Source organism: Narcine bancroftii, chromosome 4, assembly GCF_036971445.1.
Source record: "Narcine bancroftii isolate sNarBan1 chromosome 4, sNarBan1.hap1, whole genome shotgun sequence".
NCBI classification, from domain to species: Eukaryota; Metazoa; Chordata; class Chondrichthyes; order Torpediniformes; family Narcinidae; genus Narcine; species Narcine bancroftii.
The window spans coordinates 308,092,833-308,110,435 of NC_091472.1; the positions used below are offsets into that span (position 1 = coordinate 308,092,833).

At 38.1% G+C, this 17,603-nt stretch overlaps 1 protein-coding gene across 1 annotated transcript in view; it reads right to left on the bottom strand.

Annotated features, from left to right (window-relative positions):
- Window positions 1-293: 293 nt before the first annotated feature.
- cwc22 (CWC22 spliceosome associated protein homolog) overlaps window positions 294-17,603 on the bottom strand; it is a 118,769-nt gene continuing 101,459 nt past the window's right edge. Inside the window, exons 16-21 of the mRNA XM_069935864.1 lie at window positions 11,779-11,856; window positions 10,436-10,588; window positions 7,783-7,910; window positions 6,111-6,212; window positions 5,804-6,018; window positions 294-1,263 (exon numbers count right to left, since the gene is read on the bottom strand). Of these exons, the coding sequence (XP_069791965.1) occupies window positions 671-1,263; window positions 5,804-6,018; window positions 6,111-6,212; window positions 7,783-7,910; window positions 10,436-10,588; window positions 11,779-11,856 (1,269 nt within the window). The 3' untranslated portion in view covers window positions 294-670. The remainder of the gene's footprint in view (window positions 1,264-5,803; window positions 6,019-6,110; window positions 6,213-7,782; window positions 7,911-10,435; window positions 10,589-11,778; window positions 11,857-17,603) is intronic.

The window sequence follows — 17,603 nt, forward strand, 5'->3', positions numbered from 1 at the left end:
CATGAGTTAATGCTAATTGTCCAAGCTTAAAAAAATTAATTTGCAGTTCTATTTTACAAATAAAAATCAACATTAAATGTAGACATAAACATTCATTACATACACATCAAATTAATATAATACATTCTTCCCAATATTTAAAAATTATGGCACATTTTTAAAAAAAGCCTAAATATTTAGTTCTTGAAGTTACAGGTTGATTGGTGACTATTTAAACCCTAATTGTAAATGCTAATGTGAAATTGATCTTATGAAAATAAAATAAAGTACTTGATTAAAAACCTCCAAAGTGGTGACATATCTGCACGATTTTTATTTGAGCTGACAAACAAAACATTTACATGAAACAAGAGAATGTCAAATCCTCTATAAATGCATTATCAAATGTATCACTGTCCACAAAATAAATCTGCACACCTTTCAGGTTTGTCCAAAAAGGAGGGATTGGTTGAAGATATTTACTTAGATTTTTTTTTTTAAACTGCAGATTTTTTAAATTACAAAAGATGACAACTGGAAATATCAGTTTGTAAGGTTCCAGTGGAAACTACGTACAGATCAGCTGTTCTATTCAAGACGTGGTTCCGTTTTGTTTAGTTATGGGGTTTATACTGCCTTCAGAGCTTTGGCAATGCAGTTTTTTTCTAAGTGGTAGCATTGCAAATGCTCGTCAGTGTCTTCTTGGAGAACTTTCTCTGTATCTGTCATCTTCTTTTCTATAGTCCTTCGAACGTTCTGGATAGCTACTTTCTTGACGATCATGCTTTCCAGATCGTTTATCAACACCATTTTTTGGGCGGTCTTCTTCACAATTTCTTGACGTCTGAATTTCCCCATGACATTTCTCTCTAGATTTTGATGTTTCACTTCTATAACCATAATGATCATTTCCATCTTTGCTCCTGGAGCTGTTCCTATCATTTTTAGAACGAGAATAGTTTTTTTCATTATCTTTTCTGGATTCAGCACGTTTATCTGAAAAATCTCTGCTTCGATCATGTTCCTTAACCCTCTCACTGCGTTTCTGATCTCGTTCATTCCTCTCCTCTCTATCATATCTGGTTGAGTCATTTCTTCTCTCTCCGGATTGCCTACGAGTTCTGCCACTAATTCTTTCCCGCTCCTCACTGTCGTCTCGATACCTGCTTTCTTGCTCCTTTCTGGATCTCTCCCTCTCGTTTGATCTTTTTCTCGTTTTATCCATTTTTTCTTCACCACGTTCTTGTTTGTTCTGTACTTTCTTGTTCTTTGAATTTAAATCATCTGAATAAAAAAAACATTCAATCAACATAAATATTTTCTTTTTCAGCAGACATTAATCTTTGGTGATCTTTACATTTTTAGATCTCTGGGTTCATTGAAAGTTGAGAATTGCACAATCTCAACAACATAAATTGTACAATCAATGCGTGTAAGGTTGGCATTTATATCCAATGATTTGTCTGGCATATTCCATTTAACAGCTGGTGGTAAATTACAATTTCAATTAAAACTAACAACTGAAATATGCAGTTTTTTTTTAATTGGAAAAAGAACAGTGAAATTGTAAAAACTGACCAAACCTTGAATTTGAATTTTACGAATCTCGCCTCAGCAGAGCTCAAGAGATGGGGATCTCCAGAAAGAGATCTAAAAAAAAGGGCTCAAAGACATAGCAGGATATTTGTCCCAACTCTTCCAAGTTGATATTCTGGACTAGTCCTTGATATCTGTCCAGATATCTTTTGAACTTCAAAATCGCATCCGCTTCCTTCAGCAGCTCATTCCAGACTCAGATTACACGGAGTAAAAAAAAAAGTTGCCCCTCAGGTCCTTCTTAACTCTTGCCCGTCTCATTAAAACTATGTTCTCTCGCTCGAGAGATCATCACACCTGGGTAAAAGACAGCATACACGTTATCCATGCTCCTCATGGTTACAAAAACCTTGAAGGTCAACCCTCAGTATCCCATGGTCCAGAGAATGGAGACCCAACCTTCCTCTTCATCTCAAGCTGTCAAGACCTGGTAGAATCCAAATGAATCTCTTCTACACCCTTTCCAGTTTAATGGCATCCTTCCAATTCCTGGGCAATCAGAACTGCAGAAAGGCCTCCAAGTATGGCTAAAATAATTATTTTTATGCTAAAACAGTCAGGAGCCCAGAATCTCAGATTGGACAAATGGGAATGGACACTATGTTGAGTTTGAGTCAGATCAATAAAAATCAAAAAGCTGATGTGTTGAAAACCTGAAACAAAAAAATGCTAGAAAGTGATCTGAAACATGACAGGATCTCTTGCCGCAGAATGTGTGAAATTATTACCCTGATGTTGAGTTGGAAATACATCACTTTTCTCATTGTTACTGGTTTTAGGTTCTGAAATATCTTATTCAATAACATCAAAAGTAGGGAGTCAAAACATAAATGCCAAGTGGCAGGTTTTGATGACTGGCAAGAAAGTGAACAATGAAGATTGCTAAGGCTTGGGACATATTTCTCCATTCTCTGTTTCAAGATGAATTCAGTGCCATAAACAGGTTGTAAAATCTAGGGGGGAGGGGAGGGGGAAGAGCAGAGACTTGGGGTACTTTCTTATTAAATGGATGTCAAGTCTGAAACTCTTAATGGCTCTTAATGCAAACAAAATTTTCCTGCTGGTCAGTTGCAGATAGAAAATGCGGTTTTGTACCTGAACAAACCTCGAATACAGATGATAACATATAAAAATGCCAATCAGACACAACAAAACTTGCATATAAATGAACTGCTTCTGAGAAAGCTGGAAAAATAAAATCATCTTTTCCAGAAGGGTATTCTATGACTGGCCTAGTTTTATTCAAACTAAGAATACAAAAAGCCATTTCAACAGATTGGTTGCAGTTATTCTAAATTATTGGACAATCTATGTGTACATTTAATATTGCTTCCTTTAAATCCTTGATGACTATTTAATCCCAAAATTTATCAGCATTTATTGAGTTTCCCATCTGCTTTCTTCGATTTCAATCAGATCAAAAGTAGAACTCAGAGAATAATGCCTCAACTCATGGGACATATTGACATGCTTGCTGCACAGCATTATCCTCGTGCAAATTCTTACTACTAAGTACCCCAAGGTATTGAATCATAAAAATAGGCGTATATATGAAGAAAAATTTAGCTGTCTTTATAGAAAATTAAGACAGCCATGAACACTGCAGGGAAAAAAAAAAGCTGGGCAGCAAAATTATTGATATAATCCAGTGTTTTAAAAATATAAATATGAAGGAAGACAATACTTAGTTTGACAGACGACAAATCCATGAACTGCAAAGGCACCTGCTTTTCAGGTCATATCAAACAACTCTCTAGATCTATAAATGTCAACCTTATAGGAGTCTGACCAATAGCTGGTGACCCATTTTGAGTTTTCCCACTTTGTTAAGAAGGGGTTTGATGGCTAAGAATTCAAAGCTAATTTCTGAGAGCTTTTTTTGTGGTTAAGACCCACTTAAAAGCACTGAGAAGGTGGTCACGCAACACTCTCCTTGATCAACTGCATTACGCTTGGTGGTCTTAGATCCTGTAAGAACTTCAATCCAGCAACAATGAAGAACTTGCAATATATTCAAAGTCAATATGGGAAGTAACTCAGAGGTGGTGTTTCCACATTCTCTGGTCCTTGTCGGTAGAGGTAACTGCAGTGGGACTAACCTGGGTGAGTAAATACAATGCAACATACTGCAGATATAGTGTTACTGATGGTAGGAAATACAGATTTTATAAGTATTTCCTCGAAATGTACAAAAAGTAGACTCGATATTCCCCATCCTGAGGGAAGGTGTCCTACAAAAGGGGTTACAATCTCACAACATGGCACCATATTAAGACAAGTAGAAATTCAGACAAAGAATGATGAACCTGAAAAATTCTCTAACCACATAAAGCTGTTGAAGATTTCAGATTTATTTTCAAAGTGCATACATGATATTCACATACAACCATGAGATTCTTTTCTTTCCTGCAGGCACGGCAGAATTACCACTAATTGGTAGTGCAAAAAATAAACTGCGCACACCTTGAGCATGTAAACAATCAAAAGAACTGTAAACAGGCAATGAATGTAAACAAACTGACTGTGTAATAAAGGGAGAGCAAAGAAAATCAATAAAATGCACAAGAGTCCATAAATTAGCCTCTGACGTTGTTGTTGAGGAGTCCGACGGTAGAGGGGTAGCAATCAAGTTCCTGAATACATTCAAGGAGGAAAATTTCCACGTACAAAAGGCATTGGGGATATGATGAGAAAGGATGAATATGGCTTTGGGACAGAGAATCATCAATATTGTTCTAAATAATGGAGCAGACTTCAAAGGCAAATAGCTTGTTCCAAGGATAATTATTCAATGTTTCTGTTATGATGGTAGATAGGGACCAATCTAGTTAGATGCTGTGCCCTGGACATTGTCAAGCTTATTGAAATGGTTTTGGAGCTGCAGTCATTTGGGCAAGTGATCTGTATTCCATGGCACTTCTGATTTATGCACAGTACATCATGGATAATGGCATCATAAAATGAGTCAAGTGCCTAGCCTTTTTCCCTTTCCAAAAATGTTGGGGCATTCTGCTAAAAAGAAATTTGTCCATCACAACAATGTCAAAACAAAATCTCCTGAAGACATTCAATAATTTTATAATTGGAACACTAATCAAATCATATTTAAGTAGGTTTAGAAAAGGTTAAATGACTATCTTTTTGCATTTTTTTGCTGCTTGTCCATTATAAATAAATGATAGAAAACTTCACTTAATATGTATTAGCATAACACTTTTTTTCCCATTTATAGATGTTAACGATTCTCAGTTACAAGGGAAATAATGAAAACTATTCAACTGCTTTTCATTTTTCGAGACAAATAAAATGGAGTAAATGAAAAAAAAATGTCAATTCAAACTAGTTCAAAGCCGAAAATACTCATTATCTGTATGCCGGCATTTTAATCCCAACAGATCGAAGGAGATCTTCAACATGCTCTGCAAGTGAGGAATCAGCTCATTGTCCAGGTGAATAATCTTAATCTACATCTGAATTGCAAGCCTTGAAGAGGTTTTAACCATCAAGGTGAACAGAACTCCATCCACCGAACAGCAACAATGCCCCAATTCAATCATCTCACTTAGACCCAGTATGAGAATAAATTGGTACTTATTCCTTTGGGAATAAGGACAGCAGTTGCCAGTCTCTCGTCATTTCAGTCTCTCAATCTTGGGATGCCCAAGCCTTTCAACGGGAAGACTGCAGTGGCTCAAGGCAACATCTGACCAAACACTTTATCAAGAGCCATGAGAATGGTCTATAAATTGTTGGGCCTGTCACTGATCCAAAAATCTTGAAAATGAAGTTACATGCCTTTACAAAAGACTTCCTTTAATATTTTAACTTCATGATAGCACAAAATAGCACGCCTCAGTTTAACCGCAAACTGAAAACTTCAACATTACAGAGATAATTATCTAATTTCCATGTTTGTTTAATTGCAGCCATAGTGTTTAAAAAATGATATATGACAAAAAAAGAATGGAAGAAACTGAACTTTCCCTTTGTAAAACTTCATTCTCTCATTGCATTTGGACTTTGAGAGGAGGGAAAAAAAAGGAAACTAAAATGAGAAACTCTCAATTTTTACGGGAACATCCCTAGGTTTTTCTCCATTTTCCAGAAATAAAATTCCACAGCAGAGGCCGGAGATGAAGTTGCTTCAGGATTCCCCCCACCCCGCCCCCAAAAGAGTGTAATTAAACTTACATTTCGAACAAGGATCCATAACCCACAATGAACATACCTGCGTCACTGCTACTGCTGGAGGATGAGCTACTGCTAGAAGATCCTGAACTGCTACTGTTATCACTGCTGCTACTTCCAGACTCCGAATCAGATGAAGAATCTGAATCAGAGTCAGACGAGGATGACGAAGAAGAAGAATCTGAAGATTCAACATCTTGCCGCTGTGTCATTATTACTTTTGGTGCATTTTTCAAATGTTCTCTTAATTCATCTCTGATTTGGGGGAAGAACAAAAAGTAGAGTAGTTAATAGTGATTCAAAAATAAAGTGCATGAAGAAACAAAAAAAAGGACATTAATACATACGTTAGTCCTCCAAGACCAATAGAGGTGAAAAAATTGATAGCAAATCGAGTATTGCGTGGATTATCCCTGGGAAAGAGACCTTCAAAGAAAGGCTGCAGTGTTCTGTAATAACAATAACAAGAAAATCCACTAAAAATCAATTTGATTTTAAATAAATAAAAACTTTGAAATAAGATCAAATTATGTTGATCGTATCAATATTATTACACCATTCCCCCTCAAGACTGATGATTTTCGAAAAATGGAAAAAAAAATAGCTGCCATGTACCAACATTTTGTTGAGAAATTGGAGGGATTCAGTGAAAATTCTGTCCATTTCTCTCCATGTATACTGCCAAACCACTGAGACCTCTGACTTCTCAGTATTTGCAAAGGTAAAAGCCTCTGGAGTTTCTTTGGCCCAGATACATTTCTGTTTATCAATTCTTATTATATATTTGTTTAGACATATAGCACCGTAACAGGCCATTTTGGTCCACTCGTCCGTGCTGCCCTGTTTACCCCCAATTATCCTACACCCTCAGTACGTTTTTGAACAGAGGGAGAAGACCCATGCAGACACAGAGAGAATGTATAAACTCCTTACAGACAGCAGGGGATTCAAACCCCGGTTCGGTCCCAATTGCTGGCGCTGTAAAGGCGTTGCGCTCACCACTATATTATCAATGTTTTGTGCATTTAACTCAGGTAATTCCAATTCATTTTGGATGAAGGGCACACAGGGACATATTTGTCCGAACAGTCAACAAAGCTACTGCAACAAACTTCATGTTGATTAAAAATCAACCAATCAAAATACTATCATTGCAATTACTTATATCCTGAAAACATTAATAGACAAATTTAAAATGAACTATCACATATTCTCAATCGTTGGCAAATACAGCATTTTCTTAAAGTACAGTACAGCTCCATTTATCCAAAATCGGATTCTCTGAAATCCTCACTTATCCAAAATTTTTTCAGAGCCAAACTGATCAGGGATTTCTGGCTCCCGGCGGTGGCAGCAGCGGACCCTGGGTTCCCGGCAGCAGCAGCGGACCTCGGGCTCCCGGGCAGGACCGGACCTCGGGCTCCCGGGCAGGACCGGGAACTCAGTGAGGAAGGTCGGTGATCGGCGAAAGCCAGCATTTTTTATCATGAGAATTAAACATTATTTTAATGGTTAAAAGCTTTCCCTTGCTGTTTGCTGTTGTTTAAACACTCTTACAAGTGATTTTCTGTTGCTCGTGGGCTATTTTAAAAAAATGATCAGTTCTCCGAAAAATATGTTTATCTGAAATAAATCCCGACCCTTTTGGATTATCGGAGTTGTACTATATGTGCAAATATATCATTTGAGCAAAAATTAAACATGCATTGAATTATATTTCAGGAGGTTAAGAAACCACATGACTGATTTTCAAAGATTATCTTTTCAAGTTACCTTTATTTGTCATTCATACCATAACGACTAATGCAATGCACAGTAAAGACTAGATAGTTTTTCTCCAGGACCATGGAGAAAACAAATCAATGTTTCAACAACAAATCAATGTTAAAACGTGTCTGAACTGATAATAACTAAAAACAAGACAATTTGAAGAACACAGCATATTGGCGTACTTTGGTAATTTTATCTAGGAGTGAACAATCACAAAATACATCATCATGGAGTTCAGTTCACACTTACACATCCTGTAGTCTTTGATTTAGTTTGGGGAGTCCCATATATTCACAAAGTTCTTGAAAAAGTATCTTTACAAAGATTCTGCTGGAAGATGTTGTCGTTTCTTCACTTAAATGAATACATTCGAGTACCTACAAATTTGCCAGGAAACATGAAGTCTGCTGTTTAATTGACTATTTTTAAAATCCCTTTTCACCCATCCTTAAGCAATATTTTAAGTATTCAATAAGTAAAAATCTTAAAATGAGTTCTATAACCCAAGAACATTATCTATTTTCAAAATGGAAGATTTAGGAGAGAGCAAGAATCAGTTTACAGACATAAAATTCTGTATTTGAATTCATTAATTTAAACTAGTTTGGCAAGGGGAAGGGAACCAGAATGTGAGGGCAGAATGTGAAGGATAGTCAATTGGAGGGTTTGAAATGTGTTTTCCAATGCAAGGAGCATTAGGAATAAAGAAGATGAACTTGGAGCAATGATCAGATCGTGAATTATGCTGTTGTGGCTGTTACAGAAACTTGGTTGATGCAAGGAGAGAATTGGCTGATGCAGGTACTAGGGTTTAGAAATGTTAAAAGGAATTGAATGGGGGGTATAAAAAGCCTGGGGGGGGGGGGGGGGGGACAAGAGAGAGTGCATTAGTACTCAGGGATGGTACCACAGCTCCAGAAAGGGAGGACGCTGTGGAATAAGTGTCCACTGGGTAGGTGAGTTTGGAAAGGTCCTGAATAAATACTTGGCTTCACTATTCACCAAGAGAAAAGGTGAGGTCGGAATAGGACAGGCTTATGTGCTGGACCATGTTGAGATTAAGAAAGAAGAAGTGTGGATCTTCTTAAAGATGTTAGGATTGGTAAGTCCATGGGACCAAATGAGATTGACCTCAGATTGCTATGGGAAGGGAAGAGATTGCTCAGATGTAAGAGATGATCTTTGCATCCTCCTTAGTCACAGGGGAAGTGCCAGAGGATTGGAGAATGGCAAATATGGTACTTTTTTAATAAAAGAGAGAATCCTGGGAATTATAGACAAATTAGTCTTACATTAGTGGTAGGTAAACTATTAGAGAGGATTCTTAAGGACAGGATTTATGAGCATTTAGAAAAATGGTCTTTTTGGAGATAGTAAACATGGATTTATGAGGGGAACATTGTGCCTCAGGAGTCTAATTGAGTTTTTGAGGAGATAACAAAAGAAATTGATGAATGTAGGATGGCAGATGTGGTGTATATGGATATTAGTAAGGCATTTAATGTCGTCCCCCTTGGGAGACTGGTTTATAAAGTCGTGGAACCTTGGCTGTGTGGATTCAGAATTGGCTTGCCTGTATAAATCAGAGAGTAGTAGTGGATAGAACGTATTCTGCCCGGAGGTCAGTGACTCATGGAGTTCCGAATGGATCTGTTCTGGGCCCCTGCTTTTTGTGATTTTTATAAATGACCTGATTGAAGAAGAAGAGGGATGGGTCAATAAGTTTGCAGATGATTCGAAGGTTGAAGATGTTGTGGATAGTGTTGAAGATTGTCGTATGTTTCAACAGGATAATAGATAGGATGCAGAGCTGGGCAGAGAAGTGGCACATGGAGTTAAATCTGGAGAAGTATAAGGTGGTGCATTTTGGTAGGTTAAACGAAGGTAGAGTACATGGTCACTGGTAGGATATTTAACAGAGAGGAAGAAAAGAGGGATGTTGGGGTCCAAATCCATAGATCTCTCAAGGTTGCCTTGCAGGTTGATACGATAGTTAAGAAGGTCTATAGTATGCTGGGCTTCATATTGAGTTCAAGAGTCATGAGATAATGTTGGCGCTCTATAAATCTCTGGTGAGACTACACTTAGAATACTGTGCTCAGTTCAGGAAGGATGTAGAAGCTATGGAGAGGGAGCAAAGCAAATTTACCAGGATTGGAAATTATGTCTTATGAGGCAAGGTTAGCAGAGCTAGGGATTTTTTCTTTGGAGCAAAGAGGTGACCTGAGGGTCTACAAGATTATGACAGGCAAAGTGAAGTGAGTTAAGTTTAGGGGAGACATCAGGGTTAAGTTTTTAGACACAAGAGTTATGGGGCCTGCAATGCAGGGTTAGTTGTGGAGGCTGGATCAATAGGGACATTTAAGAAATTCTGAGACAGACAAATGGTTGAAAGAAAAATAGAGAGTTCTGAGGTAGGGAGGGTTCAGTTTTTTTTTTGGTAGGTATATATCCCCATTTGACCACCAGCATCAATGCCCCTACCCACCTATCCCCATTGACATCCCCATCCACATCTCTACATCCCTACCCACCCACCTATCTACCTCTACATCCCAAATGGTCTGTACTGTGCTATAATGTTCTCTGTTAAGTGGAGACCATGTCAATGTTTGAAGTCTGATTAAATATATAAAACACGATAGAGGAAAATAAAGGAACTTGGATAGAGAAAGAGTAACATTATGATTATTGTTTGGAAGGAAGTAAAAAATAAAAATTGTCAGATTGTGGAACAAATACTTTTATCTATTTATTCTTTTCATTAAAAAATCCAATTTTGTAATAGACAGGGTCAATCTTGGTCAACGTGAAATTTTCAATGGGTTCCAACATATAAAGTTTTAGAAGAAGATTCAAAGAAAAAACAAATAATGGAATATTGTCAATGGCTATGACTTACACTCCAAGGAATCGAATCTGTGTACAGGAGGTGTGCAAACATCTTTGCTACATTGCGTAGTTTGTTTGTTTCTAAACGATGTATAGTTTCATACTGCTCTTTGTATATTCCTTCAAAAGATTCCATATAATCCTTCTTCAACATGCAAAAGCGCTGCAATTATATGGAAATCAAAACAAGTGTGAAGCAATACAATTCCTCATTCAACAGAATACAAGTTCTGCAGATTATATTCGGAGGGATATTTAATATCATTACATTTTATGGACTGAAATATATCAATGGTGAACAATTTTAATAGCAGTCATTCTTAATACGAGTTAAATGCTTCATATTTAATTGTTTACTGTCACTGTACTGAGAGACAGTGGAAAAACTGTTTTCTGCACTATCCAGTCAAGTTAACTATCCTCGAGGAGTATAACAAGTGGTGCAAAAATAAAAGTACATAGTGCAGAGAAAAAGTTCACTTTAAAAGAGTGCACAGGTGACCAAATTTACTATTCAATAGTCTTATAATACAGAAGAAACTTTACTTGAATCTGATGGCACGCATTTTCAAACTTGAATATCTTCTCTGACAGGAGAGAGAAGATAGTGTGACCGGGGTGGGACAATATGATAACCTGAGCTATGTTCACAACTGTAAAACTTTTGGCAGTTTTGGGCACAGCAGTTTCTGTACCAAGCTGTGATGGATTCAGACAGGAATTGGTGCTCTATAAAATTGGTAAGAGATATTGGAGACATAATGAATTAATTTGGGGTTCTGAGAAACTCGGTGTGCCTTCTTGGCCATAGCATCTACATAGATGGACCTTAAGAAAAGATTATGGTGCCATTGACATTAAAAAAAACCAATAAATGCATCTATCATCTCCACAATTAATGCAATGATACAGAGTGGGGTGTGTGGTCCACTTGCTTCCTGAAATCAATGACCAACTCTTTTGCTTTTTTGACATTGACAGGTTGTTCTGACAATGCCTTTGGACTATATCTCCTTTCTGCATGCGATCTTACCATTGGGTGAGATGCACCTTACAACAGCTGTGTCATCTGTAAACTTTGAAATGGAGCAGTTGGCCAGTCGTGAGTGTACAAGGGATATTGCAAGGGGCTGAGAAGAGCAAGGGTCTTGCGAGCCACCAGCATTTCAGATTATTGTCAAGTAGGTATGGTTTCCAAGTCAGCAAATGAAGGATCCAGTTACAGGACAGATGTGCTGAACCCAAGGTCCAAGAACTGAAAGACTAGTTCAAACAATGGCGCTGAAGGCAGAGCAATGTAAATTAACAGTAGTCTGCCAAAATACATGACAATATTTACATTGAATGACTCACCCCAGCCAAGAGGCCAAAAAATTTCTCATATGTTCTTTGTTGTGCACAGCAATCTAGAATCATGTTGCATAGTTCTTTCTGTGAAAAGAAAAACAGAAGAGAATAAAGCAGGTTTGATGTTTTTTCTATCAAAACACTAAGTTGGCCATGCAAACAAAATAGGGAAAACAAAACCAAATAATAGAAACATTGGAGAATAAATTATTTTATGGAGCCAAGTTATGAAACACAAGCTCGATTTATTATTTCAAAGTTCAATTCGCATCATATTTACGCACAAGTTGTAATCCCGCCATTCGGAAATGTTAAATACGATTCTGGTCATTCTTTTAGGTTATGAGTTGTCACGAGAACAAGCAGGTAAAATTCAAATTCATGAAAATATTTTAAATCCGCAAATTTATAATACCTTTTTCACAGCATTTATTTGATAACTGAGTTTTAATGGCAATTAGGTCTTGCAGTTGTCAACCCTTTCCATTTTTAATTGTGGACACAAACTACAGCAAAGTGTCAATAATTCATTCTTTAATATTGTGGATTCATTGAGTGTACATTCCTTTAAGTGTACTGGGGCCCGAATGCCACAAACTTTTTATACTCACCAGGATCTCATTCTTGCACTCTCTTTAAACTCGCCTGGATCATTGTAAAATATATTACTACCATACAGCATCTCAATACATCAATTAAAATGTGCCGGTGAATTAGTTGGGATAATCGCCAATAGTCTGGAATATCTGCCAATCTCACAGTAAAGTTCTTGCATTGCTCTATGTTTGAAATATGACTTGATTAAATACCTTCAATTTACTTTGCAAAAACAGAACCTGTCCTTAAGGTCCGACCCCCCAGCACAATACACAATCTTATATTTTCAGTTTCAGGCACTGATGGTCCTCCTATACATTCCCTGCGCTTTGATTATGTCTGATTTCTATTCAATAAAGGGCAAGATGCCGCTTTACTTGCCCATTCAGAGCCAGCTCTTCAGCGCTTGACGTCCTGCTTTGCAGAAACTGCCAAAATGTTTGGCCTGGAAGTCAGCCTGAAGAAAACTGAGGTCCTCCATCAGCCAGCTCCCCACCATGACTACCAGCCCCCCCACATCTCCATCGGGCACACAAAACTCAAAACGGTCAACCAGTTTACCTATCTCGGCTGCACCATTTCATCAGATGCAAGGATCGACAATGAGATAGACAACAGACTCGCCAAGGCAAATAGCGCCTTTGGAAGACTACACAAAAGAGTCTGGAAAAACAACCAACTGAAAAACCTCACAAAGATAAGCGTCTACAGAGCCGTTGTCATACCCACACTCCTGTTCGGCTCCGAATCATGGGTCCTCTACCGGCACCACCTACGGCTCCTAGAACGCTTCCACCAGCGTTGTCTCCGCTCCATCCTCAACATCCATTGGAGCGCTTTCATCCCTAACGTCGAAGTACTCGAGATGGCAGAGGTCGACAGCATCGAGTCCACGCTGCTGAAGATCCAGCTGCGCTGGGTGGGTCACGTCTCCAGAATGGAGGACCATCGCCTTCCCAAGATCGTGTTATATGGCGAGCTCTCCACTGGCCACCGTGACAGAGGTGCACCAAAGAAAAGGTACAAGGACTGCCTAAAGAAATCTCTTGGTGCCTGCCACATTGACCACCGCCAGTGGGCTGATAACGCCTCAAACCGTGCATCTTGGCGCCTCACAGTTTGGCGGGCAGCAACCTCCTTTGAAGAAGACCGCAGAGCCCACCTCACTGACAAAAGGCAAAGGAGGAAAAACCCAACACCCAACCCCAACCAACCAATTTTCCCCTGCAACCGCTGCAATCGTGTCTGCCTGTCCCGCATCGGACTTGTCAGCCACAAACGAGCCTGCAGCTGACGTGGACTTTTTACCCCCTCCATAAATCTTCGTCCGCGAAGCCAAGCCAAAGAAAGAAAGGGCAAAATTCACCATCCACAATCAACTAGATTTTAATTACCACTTTCAAAAATGAACCAAGTTTGTTGAAATTTAGTCAATGTTGTGGAGGTCAGTTTACTTGCATCAAAATCAAGGTTAAAGTATCATAGAATAAAACCATGATGTGATTTATGACCAATTACTATTTGGGCCTAGTCTTATTGTGAGTTGTCAGAATGATATAACAGAGTTGCATTAAAATGGATAAACTTGCACTCGACAGACTTGCAAACAAAAATAGTATTTGGTGAGCTGCTCTCTATCAAGGGCAGATTTAAGTACAATTGACCCAATTTATTCTGGGCTGGGTGGAAAATAGTCAAACTCCCAAACTCTGATCTTTCCTCTTATACAATGTTAGATAGAATCAAATTTGAATGTAACGTCCAGACAGATTAGTTTACCTGTTCGAACTCCAGAATGACAATGTGAGCAAGATTACAAATGACTTCTAATTGCCACAGTTACTGCATGCTAATATAGTCATTTTTAAGCATTCTGGAAGGATTTGACCGATTCTAATGTTTTAATCAAGAGTGGCATTTTTCTCCTGTCATACCTCATTTCATCTTGAAAACTCCAATTAAAATGATGAAAAATACGGGTCATTTTTCATATTATTATGCAAGGAAAACATTAAATGCAAGTCCAAAATTGGCCCAAAAATCATAAATAGGAGAGAAGTAAAATTAGAGCAAGTATGACAACATTTTCAGCTAGATGTGCAAAACAATATCCAACATCACAAAACAAATCCAAAAGGATTTGCACCAAGTGGAATCTTATATTTATAAGGGGCTACTTTTAAACTTACTTTTTAAAGCAAAATTATTTCAAAGAATCAGGATGATTAGAGCAGAAAAGGATGATATCCTGCTTACTCTCTCTGAGTGAGCCAACTTGTCTACTCCCACCTTCTCCAGCAACTACAGTGTGGCCCCATTATAACGTGATCATTGGGGCCCATAAAATCTCATCATGAAAAAACCGGGGTCACACTAAATCAGGGTTTCAATAAATTGTTATTGCAGTTGAAGTTAAAGCACCAAATTAATTTTTAGTAAACTAGAAATGGCAATTTTGCTGGCAGGAAACAAAAAGCAAGCAACACAGAATGCTCACAGCTTAATGCTGCTCGGCAGCATGTTTAAACACATTTCAAAGCAGCAAGAACTACATTCATGGAGTGAGCACTTGCAACTCTGCCCCGTCGTCTGTCAGTAATAAGTGGCAGATGGGTGAACTCAACATTCGTCGTAGTGTCTTGAATCTCTGCGACGCAAGAACACACTTACCTGACCTAATGATCCAATACTTGCGTTTGAAGCATTGGAGTGTAATTAGCATGCAAACAGGCCCTCCGTGTGCAGATATAACGCGATGTCCAATGACTCATTGAATTATATCTGAATTTGTGTTAAATTGGGGCACATAAAAATCAGGGTTTCACTGCATCTCTTTCCATTTCCCTGCAAATTCTACCCCTATATTAGGCAAAACATTACGTTCCTGAAAAAAAGCCATCAGCAGATGGCTACAAACTCAAAAGCAAAAAAAAAACTCATTAGAAACTGAGTGCGGAAATTCAGTCACTGCTTATTGACACAGAAGACTCTGCAATACCATTTGGTGGCTATCATACACTTAACTGGTGAAAGTTCTAATATCATTCGAAAAATTACACAATTAAATTCTCTCAAAATACAAAAGATAACATGTATTACACCATATTTTGAATCCAGGCTTAACCAATTACACCAAAACTTTACTATATCAGCATCTCCACAGTTAACCCTGTCCCCACTTGAAATTGTTTACTTTGACAGGCGTTCTGGTTACAGTGTAGTTTGGCTTATCAGTTTTCCAAATTCAACAGAATTCTACTGATTGTAGTTTCAAGATAACAAAATACCAAAATAATCAAAAAAGAATTTAATTTTGAATGTCATCCCTATAAGTGCTCTTTAATATGGACTTTTTTCTTGCAGTATTTTTAGTCATAATTTCAACAGCTTCCTGGAATGTCTTACAGTACAAGCAATTCATAGACATTTTCATTAGGCCCTTTCAAACTGCCGTGTGAAATGGGCCCGGTTAGCGCCCCAGTTACACAGCAGTTAGAAAGCGTCTGACCCATTCAACCCCATCAGAATCCAATCGGGTCCCTGACCTACCTAGTTAAACTTAGAGGTCGCGACCACAGGCTATTTGAAAACGAAAATGAGCGACCTACTTATTCCAGTGATGCGTACGTACGTCACTGGGCAGCTAGCATCTGAACATCCAGTAGTACTTCTGGTGAGTACATGACATGTCATTGCAGGGCTGGATCCCCCATAAATTGCTGGGTTGGCGATTTAATGGGTCGATCTCCCTGCAATTTAAAAGGTGCTTCCAACACCTTGACCCAGTAATTGCGCCTGGGTCCCAGGAGGGCTACCCAGGTGCTGCAGTTTAAAAGAGGTTAGGCTAGAGTCGTAAATTAAAAGTTGTAGGTTTCAATCTTACTCTTGCTTAAGAGGTCTCTCACGTGCAACATTTACCCACCAAAGTTGTGATAATCTCAAAACAATTTCTTGGAAGCACATGAAGGATCTTGTATTTTATACCATTTGAAGAAATAATTCTTAGAAATATATATATATATATATATATATATCCGCCACAATCACTTGGTACTTCATAATATGATACACTGGCAAGTCCATCTGGCAAGATTTCTCAGAAAGGCAAAATCAAAATGCTTTTTTTCTGCTCAAAATTTTGAGACTTTATCAATGAAAAAGATCAGTTTATAATTTATAAAAGATCATGAAAAAGATCAGTTTATAATTCTAAATAGTTCCACACCTGCCCTACCAATTCAGAACTCGGCAAGAATCAGGATTTCAATTATTTCAACTTTCAGAAAATGTGAAGTACTCGAACTTTCCTAAATTCAGGCTCTTTTATCAACACATATTAAAAAGGCACAGATTCCTCAGATCATTCAACATTAACACCTGAAGTTGCAAACACACGTAAAAACAAATTTTCATCATATTGAAATGGGCACATGTCGGACAAACAAATGGGGTTTTTAAACTTTGAGGAACACATTACAAAAATATACAGTGCACTCCATAATGTTTGAAACAGAGACACTTTTTTTCCCCCCTTTATTTGCACATGTGGTCTCCAGTTTTAAATATGTAATCAAAAAATTCACATGTGATTAAAATGCACATTCCAGATTTTATTCAAAGTTTTTGGAATACATTTTGATTTGACCAGGAAGAAATTAAAGCACTTTTTATATATGATCCCCTCATTTCAGGGCACCATAATATTTGGGACATAACAATGCATATCTATTAGTCATGTTTAGTACTTTGTTGCCTATTTCTTGCACACAATCATTGTTTGATTTCTGTGATTCATAGACATCACCAGGTGCTCAGTATATTCTCTGGTGATGCTCTTCCAGGCCTCTACTGCGGCCATTTCAACTCCTGCTTCTTTCAGGAGCTTGTCTCTTCAGCATATGGAAGGCAGGCTCAATTGAATTCAGATCAGGTAACTGACTTGGCCATTCAAGAATTTTCAAGCTTTTAGCTTTGCAAAAACTTTTTTGTTGCTTGAGCAGTACGTTTGGGATCATTGTCTTGCTGTTGGATGAAGCACCATCAAATGAGCTTGGAGGCATTTGCTTACACTTGAGCTGATATTTCTGTACTCCTTAGAATTCATTTTGCTACTCCCATCAGCAGTTATATCATCAATGATAATTGCGCCAGAACCTATGGCAGCCATACATGCCCAGACCATAACACCCGCACCACGTTTCACAACTGAGGTGGTGTGCTTTGGACCTTTATGC